Consider the following 16,885-nt stretch of genomic DNA (forward strand, 5'->3'; position numbering starts at 1 on the left):
CTTCACCCAGAGATCACATGCATCATATTTAACTGAATTTAATGCGGCCGTTCTAGATAAAAATGAAACGTTCCTCAGTTGGGTAAGCCGTACGCGAGTGTTAAATTATTAATGTAAGTTCCCTAATAACAGTAGAGTAATAAAAAAGTGAAAATATTATCTTTAAATATTAATATTTGTCAAAATATTTCTCCTAAGAATAATATTACGATAAGCGAAGTTTAGAGTGTTAGGAATAAAATAGAAGAGGCAGAATTAAAAAGTGATATAATTGCTAATATAGAAAATTTATTTTAAATAGAAGGTGAAACATCATCAAAAAAGAGACCAACAAATATTAATACCAATAAAAATATTGCAACAGATTCGAAAAATATAAAAAGTGGTAATAATACTATTAATTCAAAACCGAGAATATATTTTTTTGGAAGGGGAAGAAGTGATGAGCATATACAAAATTAAATTCAAGATCAAAATATACAAGTTCAAGTTTAAAGTCAAAATAATAAAAAACCTATTAGAAATAAAATATTACCTAAATGGTTTGAGAATTTTGTAATTGATATAAAAAAGGATTTAAAACACTATAAAAAATATTTAGATTTAAAATAAATGCGAACACAATGATAAACACTATAATTAAAATGTGATAATTGAAATATAAAACGCGAAATATAAAATTGAATAGAATTAATATTTAAAGCTTACATAATAATTATAAGACTTTTTTGATTGGAAATGCTGGAAACTGACAAACGGCAACAAACAAGCTCAACAATCAATAAGGCGATAGACGACATACAAAGGGGTTGAATAACAATCAATCGTAGTGTAGCTGATTTGATAAAAGAGGGAATTTTTATATTAGAATGAATATTATATATATTTCAAATTAAATTTTATTCAAAACATTTTATTATTTATTTTACTCTTACTTTTTTATTCAAAACTTAACTAAAATGATGTTTTATTTTGTAATATTTAAGATAACCTAAATTTTTCTATTATTATTTATATATTTTTTTAAATATAGAGGAGATAATTATATTTATCTTGTTACACTTTTTCGTTTTGCTTTTGAAAATAAAATAAAATATTTTTCTCTCAGAAATATTAAATTATAATAATATTTTAATAGAGAATAAATATAAAATTTTTACCAAAGAATTTGCAGTTTACTTTAGAGATCTGCAAAAGTAGGGTTAAGGCTGGTCGGGCCTAAATGTTAAAAAAAATTCAGGCTGGATCGGACCTAATATTTTTTAAGAAAATTTGGGCTAGGTCGGGTCGAACCTTAAAAATTTTTCAAAATATATCTAAATTTATCAATTTTATGTTGAATTTTTAATGTAAAATATAAATATTTGATTTTACTTATAGAAATTAGGCGCCATATAACATGTATCTTTTATTTTGAGTTATTTATAAAAATTAATTTCTATATTTATAATAAATTCGAGCTGGGCCCGTCAATTTTTCAAAAATAATTTCGGGTTCGGCCCGGCCCTACAGAACTTTTTAAAAAAATTTTGAGCCGGGCTTGAAAAATTAGGCCCGATGCAGATACCTTCGAATTTGTAGTTTATATAGGCATTTGCAGCAAAAAATTTTCTTCTATCCATTTTTTATTCAGTTTTACAAAATGTAAAAAATTCACTTTATATTTTTTTTGTGGATAAAATGTTAATAAACAGTGGAGAAATATTTATATTAAAATTGCTTAGGCCCAAGTTTCTCTTCTAACAAAGTCCTTGGCTAATATCTTCTTATTTCGTTGACTACTTTTATCTCAAGAAGCTTATTGACAAAACTTACCGTTAGCGCTCACTCCACCATGGAGGATTCGTTTTATATTGAGGCATTCGATTATAGAGATCTTGGATTCATGATAGCACATATTTACCTGCCACTTGCAAAAAAAAAAGGAATGGGACTCTGGGCATTTAAATTACTATCAGCCATTCATTCCCTCCATACTCCTTTTTTGTCACTGCTAAATACCTAAGGGCACAAACTCCTCAATGCTATGCCTTTTATCAATCTACATTTGCAAATCGCTAAAAATGAGCGTATACATGAAATCGATATCCGCTCAACCGTTCAATTACCCAACAACTCCACTTTTGCTTTGGTTGAGTGCTTCTGTTGACTTGAGAAAATATTAACCTGTACTGCCATTCTTAGGGCTTATCCCTAGACACAATCAATTAAATGTCATTATTCAACGTGCCCTTAAACTTGTCCAGATTCCATCGATCCTAGAACTTCTCGTTCTCTTCAAATCTGATGCAAAACGTCGAGATGGCATTACCCAAATCACTCCCTTGAAAGAGATTAGTTGTCTGAACGATTACTATATTGTTCCCTCGGCTCCCACCAATCGATTGGCAAAAATATTTGATCTCAACGATAAGATAAGATAGATAAATATTCGGAAATATCCGAAGATCATATGTATATACTCCTAATCTTCGCCACATTCATACATTTAGTCACCGTGCTTTATCTTTTTTCAAAATTCGGTTATATCCGCAAAGTTACATATGAACCCAGGAAAATTTTTACCTCCAACTGTGTTATTAAACAGCTTGATTTAGGTCGATTTTTTAAACCGACCCGATCATGATCTTAGCCAAAATGATATTATATGCCTTGAGATTTGACAAATATAAGTTCAAACCCATATGCCATCTATGAGCAAGATCTCTAGGTTTATATAATATTATTTTGGCTAAAATTCATATTGGGTCGTTTATAAAAATCGACCCAAATCAAGTCCTTTAACAATACTACGACCAAGATCTACTATTGCCTTACACAAATGGAATTAAATCAGCTTCATTGAAAGCATACTTAAGTTCCAACAACAAAAGCTATTTAAATCCTGTTCAAATTTTTTTTTATTATTATAACATATTTTGATTCATATTTAAAATAATCATATAAAAAAAACCTATTTGATATTAAAATAAAATATTTAGCAATTCATAATTCATGGAATTCTTTGATATTTTTAACAATTTAGCTACGTGGAAGGGGGGGGGGAGGGGGTGTTTCTTTTCTCCGCTGTCTACGTTTATAGAAAGAATGTGTTTAATATCAAGAATTATATACATATTTTATTGATAAAAAACTCCATAATTTAATGGCGTAGGTAATGTTTAGTTTAGTCAATTAATACAAGTATACTGGAAAACATCTGACGAAATATTTTCTGCCGTATTTTAATCATATGTTATGCCGTTCATAAATTATCAATAACCATAATTTCGTTTGTCACATTTTTTAAAAACTAGTAAATTTTTATTTTTATAAAAGATATGAAAAATGTATATTTTATTATATTTAATTTTGAGATTTATTAATCTTATAAATTGCAAATTAGACTTGTATTTAGATTCGAATGAAACCCAACGACTATTAGGTAAACTATTTTATTGAACCATAAAAATGAATTTTATTTAATAGAAAAAGTTTGTTAAATGGAATCTAGTGTTGATTGTTTTTAAAAACGGCACGATTAAGATTATAGCCAAGATAATATGTAATCCTAGAGATTTGGCAAGTAGAAACTTTATTCTATATATGAGCAAAATCTTCAGGCTTACATAATATTATTTTGGCTAGAATCTTAATTGGGGTATTTTTAAAAATCGACCCAAATTGGGCTTTTTAACTACTAGATAGAAGTGTTAAAAAAATCTGACCATCTCTAGAATTTTTATAATCTATATACTATGATAGATGTCATAAACTTAATTAAATATCTAGAGACACTTCAGAGGTCAATTAACATCAAACCAGATTTTCTTTTTATAAGATTGCTAAACCTTGGTTAATTTTAGAAGAATTAATCATCAAAATAAACCTTCCAATTTCTCTTGACCTTGAGGCTATCTCTTAAAAATTATATTTTTTTTGATAAAATATACTTCTCTTCTTTTTATATTTGCTTGTTTCATAAATTATAATAAACAATTTTTTGGAAAAATGAGAAATTATCATAAAAACTAGCTGACTTATAATTTTACCAATTTGCATTATTTAAAGTATCATTTTATTATAAACCTTGCAGGAACCAAAGCCATTATCTTAAAAGGTTCTGATTTGGTTGCATTCAGGCATAAAAATATAAGTTATGGTTAAACTATGGTCTGATTTGGTTATGGTTTTAGAAAAGTAAAGATTTTTTTTTGGTTTTAAAATTTTTATAATATTTATATTAAATTTGTATAAATAAAAATATAAGGAAACATACTAAATCACGAATTAATTTTATGAAAATATATAATACACACTATAACAAAGCATAATAAAAATTCACAGTAAATAAAACAGAGATCTTCACAACCCATTAAGATTATTTGTAAAAGATTGCCCAGCCCATTATTTAATTGTATTTTGATCCATCTGGCTTGACAATTTTTCATTGATTTCTTAGCCTGTTAGCATCTTGCAAACAGGCGGTTGGGACCATTTGAATTTTTTAGACAAATTTTATGGCTAGCACATTTTTAATATCTATATCTTCTCTCAATGTCAATTAAGGCTCTTGTATCCGCTCTATGGGATATATAACAACCATTTTATAAATCACTTGTATTTTGATATCTGTATTTATTATTAGATCATATTATAAATAATTTGTTTAATTTTTTTGTAAATTTATTGGATTCTGTATTTTAGTTAGACAGCTCTTAAAATATAAAAAAACAAATATTTTAATTTATTTCCAAATAATATATTAATCAAAATATTGGCTGGAAATTAAAAAAATATATCAAAATTTGAATGTCTAGGTTGCCTCATTAAAATAATAAAAAAAGTAAGAGATTTGCAGGCCTGGCCTGATTCTTTATATATAAATTGTTAAGCCCAAGTCCATTTATTTTATGCTCATCTCTGCCCATTATATATATTTTTTAATTTTTTGGCCCACAGTCTGGACTTTGTAGCTCAAGAATATAACATATAAGGCTAATAACATACCAAAGTGTTCTAGCCATTTAAAAATCGAGTGCTTTGAAATAAATTCTAAAAATTTAGATATTTGATATTTCGAAAGTTTGTCCATTATAAATTTTATTGTCTACTTACTGTATGAATTATTTTGGAAAAATTTCCATATTTTAAAATAATAGATGAATATATAAGTATATTAAATGTTTAATTTCTCAAATACTAGAATGCTCTGATATGTTCTTAGCCTAGAAGTATTATATGTTCCAAATCTAATAATTGTTTACAATATTAAAATAACTAAGATTTAATATTTGTAAATTTAAATTGTATTATATATTTTAGTTCAACTTAAAATATGTAATTACAGTGATAATGTGATTTGTTGTAAAACATTCCACGATAAAATTAAAAAAAAAACAATTACAGCAAGTTAAATAATTTTTTAAATAAGATAATACAAATTTATGGAAATGTTTTACAAAAAATCTAATTATTACTGTATGATATGACAAGTTAAACAATTTTTTAAATAAGATAATACAAATTTATGGAAATGTTTTACAAAAAAATCTAATTATTACTGTATGATATGAAAATAATTTTATCTTGAAATTTTAATTAATATCTAAATTTAAATATAATCAAGCAACAAAAAATTAAAATATTATTTTAAATAATCTAGCGAAATTTAAAAAATTTACCATTAAAAAATTAATAAAAACACAAGAAAATGTTACTCATTGAATTACATGGTCATAAATTATAATATTTATACATATATAACAAATCAATTTTAAACTGGTTCAAAAAATATGTATGTTCGGTTCGCTCCTTTTAGCGATTTAATATAAAAGATCGGTTATAGTTTACGTTCAGAAAATTATAAAAATCCTGTCCGGCATATCGGTGTCAGTTCACCCCGGATGTCTAAACACCTTTATACCATTTAAAATGCAAGAAGTAAAATGTAAGGCAAATATATACCTAAGCCCTGCATTTGACCTTAAAATTTTGTCAATGACTGATTTTACAAAATGGTACAGAATTTGCCCTTGTCTCAAAATACCCTAGGGTTGTGAAGGGTTGTCTAAAAATTGGTTCATGCTCGCATATAGGACGATGTTTAAATTAAGTTGAAAAAATTATAAGCACTGAGAGGAAAATTTTTTATTGACGCTAATAAGAGGAGCATTTATTAAAGGTGGGTAAAGGTTAACGGCTGAATCAGGCTCACACCAAATACAATTCACTAAGCACTGAGGCGTGAGTTAATTTATTTATGCTTTCTTCTAATTAAGTTGAGCAATATTGTGATTGAAGTGTTAGTTGAAGGGGTTGTCCAAAGATTGGTCCATTTTCGCATAATATCTGTCAAAACTATTTTGATTTTCTAACCCCGAATCATGGAAAACTAGATTTAGCCAGAAAAAATAAAATCATCATTTACAAAAATTAGTAGGAAACCAAAATTAAAACTTTGCCGAGGCTCTAGTCCGGGTTGAAATAAAAAGTAAAAAGCAGACTATTGCAAAATAAATGGAATGTCAGTTTTTTGTATCAAATAATATTTAATAGAAATTCAGATAAACCACTTGATTGCCGTGGCAAGTTCTTAGTTTTGAATCATAATTTAAATTAATTAAATTATTCATTATGTAATATCCATTTTCGAAAAAATCAATTAAGAAGACAGTAATTACAACTTATTAATTACTTTTGTTTTTATTACATAAAAAGTTATACAATAAAAAATGAGTGCTGAAATAAAAAGTTTTTTTTAAAATTTATTAAAACTAAAATAATTTATTCAAAGCAAAGTGGTTACAATTGTATAAGTTGAAATAATTTATAATTACATTTTATAGGAGAGGAGTTATAATTTATAAATATACTTTAGGGGAAAAAAATAATTAATAAATTAAAATATGCTTTAAATAAAACTACGTGAATGTTAACCCTTTCTGAACTGAATTTGAAATTTACATATAGTGAAAGCCTCGGCATATTACATATATAGTTTAAGCCGAAAATGTTAATTCGTGTAAAATAACGGTTAATTCAACCTATTTATTTTGCCATAAAAAATTTTCTTAGATGTATAAACATATTTCCTAAATTTGTTGATAAATTTAAAAAAAAAGATTTTATTATTAAAAGTCCAAATGTAATTATTTGAGTTATAAAGGTTTGTATGGGCATATTTTGTACAAATGGGTAAAATTATTATAAAATTTAAAAAAAAATAGATTAAAAATACCTAAATTTTAATACTGTCTATATCATATATCTAATCCTTTAAAACATTTAATTTTTTTAATTAAAAATATTTGTTTTTATTTTTGGGTTCTATTAAATTCGTGAACAAAGATAGTTTTAATTGTTTTTTTAAAATTATTCTTAGCTTTGACCAATTAATTGAAAAAAAGATATAATAATAGTTTTACAACCCGACAAAATAAAAATATATTGGTATAAAAATTGATAATTAGAATTACTAGGCCTGTGCGCCGTCGAAATATCGGCGGCCGGCGCAATTTTAAAAAAATCTAATCGACGGCCGGCGGCGCGCCGATTTTTATTTAAAAACAAATAAATATACACTATTCTACAGATATCTCGGCATATTATTTAATATTCATTTAATAGAAAACTTATTATATCCAAAATCGATTTCGTAATTTAATTATCATGTATAAAAATTATTTTATTTAAATTTTTGGGACATAATGATGATCTCCTTGAATTTAACGTCAATCCAGCGATAGAGAAAACTCTTTCACTAGGTGTGCAAGTCGCCGGAATGCAAATAATTTTTTTGGCGAGCCTGGAAAGATAGGAAGTTCACTCTTCTTTTCTCTTCAAAATTTTAGAACGTCCATATCTTGTGAATGTCGTTTTCCAAGAAAACTGTGGCATTCTTGTTCTAAGTCACCTAACTTGGAATCATAATTTATATTTGTTGAATGTTTATTTGCCAATTTTGTCAAATAACTTGATTTTAATAATTCATCTTCATCCTCATTAGCTATATTTACTACCTGATTATCATCATTCTCTATAAGTTTAAGATGTTTTATTATAAATTATGAAGCTGAGCAATTTTGCTCTATTAAATACTTTGACACAATTGTCATTTTTTAAAATCTTGGATCTAAAAGAGAAGCCAATACCTAGATAATTTTAAATAAATAATAAAAGAATATACTTATATAATATTACTTGCAGATTACAAACCGGAAATCATAACGCAAGTTTTTTTAGCATATTTTCCTTAAGTGAAATAATTTCAGAACTATCACTATCATTTACTATTAAATGTGTTTCATTTTCACTTCTAAAAAGTAACGCCAAGTTTAAAGTAGGCTCTTTTAGTACTGAAAGAAATTCGACAGTTTTTTTAAATTTTGAAAGAAATGCTAATAGTTCTTCTACCAGATCAGATTTATAATTTGATAATTTGAGAAAGTGCTTCCCAATTCTTTTCAAGACATTATTAATTAAATTCTTACTTAATCCAGATATGCTTTCTAGCATAATTAATATACTATACCAACGTGTTGGGATATTTAATTTTAAGGTTTTCATATGCGTGGAATTTGCCAATTTGAAACCGGGTATCCGGTTATGGATCAATGTTGTCAAGATCTAACATGTCTGATGTTAAATCTATTGTACTTACTTAGGCATTTTCTTTGATGTTCTTCGAATTCAAATTCAACCACTGCAGTTTTATATCTTAGAGCAGTAATAACTTCTCTAATTCTTTTGCAAAAAATTTCCAGACTATGGATTTTTTATTATCCAGAGTTAAGATACTGAAATTATTTAAATTATTAAAGTAGATGCATCCATTTTAAAAATATGTAAAATTATGGTAACTTTTGGAATTTTAGATTTTTGATTGATTGAGTTCTATAATGACGTCAGTATAATTAAGATTTTAAAATAGTAGAAAATAAAAATTCATCAAAATCTGATTGACATTAAAAAATTACAAGAGTGTTGTTGACCAAGGCGGCGTTTTCGGCGTAACCAAAATGGCCGGCCGGCGCACAGGTCTAATAATTACTAATAACATAACTATATTGTCTACCGCTACTATTTTAATGATATGATCAAACCACAGCTGTCATAAATTATATTATTAATATTACAGTTAGTTCATCTTAAATTATTAGCTTCCACAAAATATTTCATTGTTTGTCATTTATATCTTTGAGATATAATACCCATAAGAGCATAACTTAAAATTCAACTTATAAGTTTTTTGTTTTTCTAAATAAAATTAAAATATTTTTCGGAGATAATTTAATAAATAATGTAACACAATTTACTTCCCCTCTTATCTTTTAGAATTTTGATTCCCAGAAATTTTATTATTTACAATGTTTCCCTCTTTCTAGCGTTCTTAAATTTTCCGGTATCGAGGGTGCACAGGATAATAATTTGAGTTTTATTTTATAAGCCGTACTGTAATCAATTAAAAGCTCCCTTATTTAAAATTAAAATCTTTATAGCATTTGGGTTATAGAGAAGTGGGAATTTAATCGAGGCACAGTGTCAGCTTTTTTAAGAATCGACCGATTATTTGAAAATGCCAATTTTTTCCTATATTAATAATAATAAATTCAATTTTAAAAAAAATAAATAAAAAAGATGTCTTCGAGCCACAATAAAATAATATATATCTCAAAAATTTCTACAAATTGGAACCTAATTTTTTTTAAAGATTTAAGAAACACATAAATCGAAAAAATAATTTAGTTTATTGGTTAGAAATTTTTTTAAAAAAAATAATTATTTCCCAAAGTTAAAAACGGCTAACCCAAAATTTTAGCTAAAAAATTAATGCTAGCCTTGAGATTTCGTTAATAGGTGCCCAAACCCTTTCTGCAATCCATGAGCAACATTTCCATGCTTGCGTAAAGCCGTTTAACAACACTGATTGAGTCTTAAGAAATAATTGGCAGAATAGCCAAAAAAAGAATCTGGAATTATTTTGCAAATAAAATATAGAAAAACCCACCCAAGTTTTTATTTAATTCAATTCTTATATTTTAAAATGAATATATAACCTCTTACATAAAAAAATTTAGTTTTTTTTTCCAGGATTTTTTTTTAAAACCACGTACATTTTTAAACAAAATTAACCCATATGTGTGGTAATTATTTCAATTTTTTTTTAAATTTAAAATAACCTATCAAATTTTTTTTTAAACTTCCATGTAATATATTATTTTTAATAATATAAATAAATACACAAAATTTATATACGAAAAAAAATTTTTTAATTAAATAATATAAAGGTGAAATATAGTGTAAAATGATTAGAATAAGGAAGAAAAAGTGAGTCTCTCGAAAATCTGTGGAGAGAAGACTGCCATTGAAACTTTGATAATTCGCTTTAAGGATAGCTATAGCAAGTCTTTGTCTGAGGAAAAAGTCTTCTCGCGAATCGTAAATATGCTTGTGGATGTGAGATACTAACTCCTTGAAGAAAGATAATGCAAGCTTACCAAAGGAGGTTAAAGTGGATAATATTGGGATAAAGATGTGATCTTCTGATATTTCCGAATATTTGGCTTAAAGTTTGGTTGGATAAAGCAAATGGAGATATATAAGAATTGTTCCAAATCAGAAATTGGCCCCGTTACCATGTGATCCGGGTGATTCCCTCAGGCTTTCTATCGGATCTAAAAAGCTGGTGGCTAAAGTATAGCGGGTGTTTGGTCGGATTTTAATGCTAACTGGATCAAGGAATAGCATTGAGTGTGCCTGAGGATTCGTCTTTGCACGATCTGCAATTGTAAGCTCTGTCTTCCTTTGCTGTCTATGGGGATTCTGCAGCCAAAGCAGAAGTGAGAAAATTAACAAATTTTTTGCTATGAAACCCATATAAATTGACTATTTTGAAGCGTTTGTTTTTTTTTGATAATTTTATAGAGGTTAGTAAACAATTTCCATAAGATAGCTACTATTGTTGTTAAACGGCTCGATTTGGCCATTTATTAATTAAGTTTTTAGCTACAAGCTTCTAAATTTCGTTGCTAGATGCTAAAACCTTCTACTACCTATGAGCAAAATCTCTAAGTTTGTGTTATTTTTTTTGGCTAAAATATTGTGTTAGCAATTTTTTTAAAATCAGCCCGTTAAGCAACACTAATGGCCACCAACTATTATATATTTAATAATTATCTGGTCAATTTAGCAGGTTTACTGTTTATATTTCAAGTATTAAAAAAATTAATGTTTGCATTAGTTTGGCATCCTTATTCCTCTTAAAACTTAATTTTCAATAAATTTTAAATTATTTAAAAAAAATTTAAATTGATATGTAACAAAATATTTTTAATTAATGTATTTTTTTTTAAATTGGAAAAATCGAATTTTTAAAAAAAATAATACATTATAGAAGGTACGGTGAAACCTCCAAATTTGAACATCCTCTTATCATATCATAACTTCAGTCACAAATCACAGAGTAATGCCATAATGCCGCATCAGACCTGCTGTTTTTATATAAATTATAAAGAACAGAACACATTATCTTTTTTACAAGAGAAGTAGTTAATTTTGGAATGTCAGCTGTGGTTGAAAAGATTTGAGGCAGAAACTTGATGCCTTTTTTGTAATTAATTTACTAGATGGTTAAGATAGAAGAAAAAAGATCAGAGAGATATAGTAGGGTTAATATAGTATTTAACAAAAGGTATAATAATAAAATTTAGTCGTTGTAAATTGTTAAGTTATGAATTGCAAAACGTTCAATTATCATTAGCCAAAATCGTATCGTATATAAAATGCTTTCCAAAAATGTTTTATAAAATATTAAAAAAAATATCCGCTCATGAGTTCTATAATATAATCAATCACCCAAAAAGCGGGAGAAAGAAACAAAGTTTAACATAACAATCCCGTTATGTAATGTAATATTCTTAAATTTTATAGAAATTTTTATTCATACATTTCTCTTTTGATCAATTGTTCAATTTTTTTTAAAAAAAGTACATTTTTAATAATAAAAATTAATCAATATTTATTTATAAATAAAACATTAATTTATATTATTAGAATAAAATTACAAGCCTTCTAGATAAAAAGATTATTACAAAAATTCAAAGTAAAAAAGTTCAGTTTTGACATTTTTAATATCTTATTTTTATATAAAATATAAAAAACAAAAGGTAGAATTTAGTTTAAAAAAACCTGTCTAATTTGAAAACTTAATTATATCAAGCGAAAGTCCAATTAGGGGCATAAATTTATTGGCCCCATACAATAATTTTTTTATAAATGGCATTTTACTCGCTAGGCAAGCCCCTAATCTTAGCAACTCAGTCCTGGCATGTCCTCTAATTAGACTTAAATTTTTAATATCTCTTGAAAATTTGATAATTTTTATTTTATAAGATCGTAAAAATGTACTATTTTGTGTGTAAAATAATAGGAGGTAATAATTATTAAAATAAAATGTAACATTAAAAATGAAAAAACAAAAGTCTTGTTTAAAAACATCCTTTTGAATTCGTTTGTGTTCTACCTTTAATGCATTATATTTATATCATTTGGGAAAAAATGATTTATAGAGATGCTTTTAAAAGATAATTGAAACCAAACTAATTTGACCACTGGCAGAAATTTCCAAATTATGATGTTTTTTTGAGGGGGGTAAATAAGAACTAGAGATGTTCTTATTTGAAACTTATTTAATCTAATTTTATATTTAGGTTTTAGGTTAAATATAATATTATACCTTACTACAAACAAAAATTATATATATAATTGTTATTATGTACTTTGAATGAATAATTTATGCTTTTAGACAATTAATTCCCTCCTTAATAAGGATATACAAGATACAACACAGATATAAACAAATCTCGATTAACTTTGCCATTTTTAGGTTCAAAATATAAAAGAGACAATAATGGATGTTTTTACTCTCAATTCTAATATCTTTTATATTAGTCATTAATATTACTACAGTAATCTCTATTATTTTTTAAGATTATCATAACATTCCTTGTCTGTGTCTCATCATATCCGACCTTCTGTCATAATTTTACTTCTGTAATTATATATATTTATTATATATGTACATAAAATATAATGGAGATTAAAATGAAATTATCGATATAGTGGTAATCTAGTAATTAACACAAATTCCCACTGAAACTTTTTTTTCCAAAAAAAAAATAACCCAATTTTTTTAAATATTTAAAAATGGTTCTAAAATAGATCTTGAGTTGTCTTCGTAAGGTTACATGTCATCTTTTCTCCATAATCAGATGAATACCTTCCTTTTTTAAAAAAATGTTCATCTTGAAGTTACGCATAAGGAGATTTTCTCTAATTAATAAAAATGGAGTCACCAATAAAAAATGCGAAAAGCTATAAGAAATGCCTCTTTATAAGGAATTTCAAAAAAAAATGTCCTCCGTTCAAATTTCAAATAGATGACATCCCTATTTGTAGTGCTCATGTCCTTTTAAAAATAAATGCCTGAAATATTAGCGAATAATTATCCGCCATGTTTATAATAAGACTTTAGGTTCAATCCTAGTATTCTTTGATTCAATCGATGTTCAAGAAATAAATCTGCTATGTGCATTTAATGTTACCGCACAACTAACCATTATACGAATAAAATGAATTAATTGTTTTGAGGTTTTTAAAAAAAATAAAATAAAGCGGTATTATTATGATGTATAATATGTAACTTGATTAATATAATTTCGCGATTTGTACTTTTCACACAAAAAATTAATAAAATCGGATTTCGAATAATAAAATATTATCGTTTATTTCTTTTGATTAATATCCAATTATGGAGAGAGAGAAAAAACTGATTTTATAGCTTTGTAAGTGTTTTTATTGTATGAATTTTCTATCTTTGGTAGATATATCAATTATGATACTAATCTCTTTTTTTTATACAATATCACATTCCTTAGAATCAAAAAAATTTTATATAATATAAAATAAATTATGCCAAAATAAAAGTGAATACCCTAACTTTTATATTTTTTTTATAAAATATTGTACTAAAAAATGATATTGGCTTTTTTTTTCGGTTTTGTTACAGGCTTTAAAGGATCATTATCGATTTTTGTATGCAAAAACAATTGATCAAAAAAATTCATTTTTTTTAAAAAAATATATTTTTTTTTAAATTTAATTTTTTAACGGTATTTAATCGTGTCAAATTTTCTACAAATTTAGGTTTACCTCTCATTTGCAGTTAGCGCAAATTCGCGGCTAGAATACAAAAATACTGCATATTTTGTATATTTCGCCACGAATTCTCGCTAATTGTGAATCAGAAGTTAGTCTTATTCTGTGAAAAAGTTATAATAAGAAGTATCAAACCTTAATTTTAGAATAATATTATTTCAAAATCAATATAATTTAAATTAGCATTATATGTATATATTTATTTGGTTATGATCATAAAACAAGGTCACAACTCACAAGGGAAGGCAATGAAAATAATTACCGAAATTGAAGTTTTAATTTCCTTTATCCTATTCCTACGAGAAAAGGCGAGTTTGAGCCTCGCTTACATCAATCTTTTTGCCAACATTTTATTTTGCAATTAATCTTTCAATTTTAAGCAAAGTCTACCAGAAAGCATATTCTGTTAATAATGCTGTAGTCTTTTCTAAAGATATTTTTTAAAAATAGCTCACATCATATTCGTATCTAAAAATAGTGAAAAATAGATTATCAAATGCTCTATACATTAAATAATATAGGAGACCGGGATATTCTGGTTCAAATTTTGTTCAAATCCTAAACAAATTCAATTCTATTAAACTTATCTATAAAGATAAAACATATCTGTGTACTATCTTAAACAAAGATCTTTGATCCCCTTTAGCCGTCCAGATGCCCCCGCCCACGTTAGAAGGTAGGATTTTCCGGAAGAGGTAGTATTGTTTCTTATAGTAAGCCAATAAAATAAATCTTTAAGAGGATATTTTTCATACCGTGAAATAGTTTAATTCATTGGATAACTTGCTTTTTTAAATAAAATGAAGAAAGGAGGGGGGAGGGTCAATTTTACTTTCCCTTAAAAAGTAAAAGTAATTTCCTTTAATAAACTAGCTTTTTTGCATAACCTTGATACTTTCCTAGAATAACCTTGAACTAATTTTTTTTTATAGTAAATATAGTTATTATTCAAAATTAACCTATCAAATCAAAATCGCTTATAAAATATTATAATAATATCACATTATTTTTATAAAAATTTAAAAATTACGTTGTAATTGTGTATTTTTGCATTTTATATATATAGCTCAGGGTTGGCAAGTCGGTCAATTGACCAGTCAAATTCAGTCAATTGACCGGAGGAGTATTTGAACTGTCAAATACGGTCAAATACTCTAAAAAATTTAAAGGAAAAATATATTAAAAATATGTTTAAAAAAGGGAAAAACGATGTAAATACATGTGATCACAATGTTTGTTTATTTTTTGTGTTCACAATATCAAGAGGTGAACTCACTAGTAGTGAAATTAATGAAGTATGTGATATAATTCAAGAATTAGCTATTTTACAAGATAGTGATGACCAAAATATTTTAAGTTATATAATTAATTTCAAAAGAATAAAACAGCATGTTTAATATAGCAATCTATGTAGAAAGTAGTAATTTCCAGAAACAATCAATTCCGACCTCAAGTTAATATAAACTTTGTCCACCCTGCCCATTAAGAGACTAACAATTCCTAGTTCTACTTCTTCTTTAGAAAGAAATAGGGCGATTTGGGTTAATATTCTTATGAAAATAGAAATCGATTGAAGATCTAAGACATCAGGAAAATTGATTAAAAAATATTAAATAAAATGATAATATTGAATATCAGAACAAGACTCTGCTACAGATAGCTACACGTTAGTTATTGAATGACAATGAATTTAAAAAATTAATATTATAGATTCATTTTACTATTATATTCAAAATAAAGTTAATATTAACTTAAAAAAACATATATTTGAATTTGACCACATTTGACCATATTTGACCGGTCAAACATCTGTCAATTGACCGAAACGTGTTTGACCGGTCAAATGCACAACCCTGATATAGCTTTATATATATTTATAACTTTATATAATATCCAATGTCAATCAAGTAATATTTAAATGTAGATTCGTAGATTATATATTTAGTTTTATATAATATCTTATGATAATATTATATGTTATACATGCCATCAATATGATGTCAATCATTTCGAATTATTGGGATTCGAAGGGCTGCGAGGTTGATCGAGCAGTCCTTTGTTGGTTTACAAAATAAAACTTCGTGAGTTGATTCAAACATGAGTAAATTTAATATAGTTGTAAGGTTACAATAAGGGACAACTAAATGTCGGGCATAAAAGTTCGGAATAAATGATACTGTCCAATATATCACAATTTATTTATTTTTCTTAGATTACCAGGACAATATTTACACGAGATAAAAGCTATTATCATATTGTTCTAATCTTCTACGAAACCAAAAAAAATTGATTAAGAATGGACCTTATATATTTTTTAGTATTTATTAAGCCTTTTTTTATCTTCCTATTTTTTTTAATATTTCACATAAAGATTAAAAATTTTTCCATTTTATTATCATTTGGGGGTTTTTTATATTAATTTATTATTTTATAATAGATTTTTTATTTAAACATTTTTCCTGTTTATATTAATTAAAAAAAACTAAAAAAAATACGACAATTTAATTTAATAATTTTGGGCTATCTTTTTAATTATTTCCTTTTTAACGGCTCGAAAAGTTTTTAAACTTTCGGAATTTTTAAAATTTTATTTTATTTTGGACATGTTTTAAATATTAAAAAAATCTTATTTCTCGTTTTGATAAAGTTTCAAAGTTTGTGTATCATTTTAATATTTTGGACACAGCCA

The 16,885-nt window shown here is 26.0% G+C and overlaps 1 protein-coding gene across 2 annotated transcripts in view; it reads left to right on the top strand.

Moving 5' to 3' along the window:
• Positions 1 to 3,276: 3,276 nt before the first annotated feature.
• Positions 3,277 to 16,885, top strand: part of LOC135925586 (uncharacterized) — a 39,226-nt gene continuing 25,617 nt past the window's right edge. For both annotated transcript variants that reach the window (XM_065460992.1, XM_065460993.1), the window contains exon 1: positions 3,277 to 3,424. In XM_065460992.1, the coding sequence (XP_065317064.1) occupies positions 3,328 to 3,424 (97 nt within the window). In that variant the 5' untranslated portion in view covers positions 3,277 to 3,327. The remainder of the gene's footprint in view (positions 3,425 to 16,885) is intronic.

Source organism: Gordionus sp. m RMFG-2023, chromosome 2 (genome assembly GCF_954871325.1).
Source record: "Gordionus sp. m RMFG-2023 chromosome 2, tfGorSpeb1-WG-v2, whole genome shotgun sequence".
Lineage (NCBI taxonomy): Eukaryota > Metazoa > Nematomorpha > Gordioida > Chordodea > Parachordodidae > Gordionus > Gordionus sp. m RMFG-2023.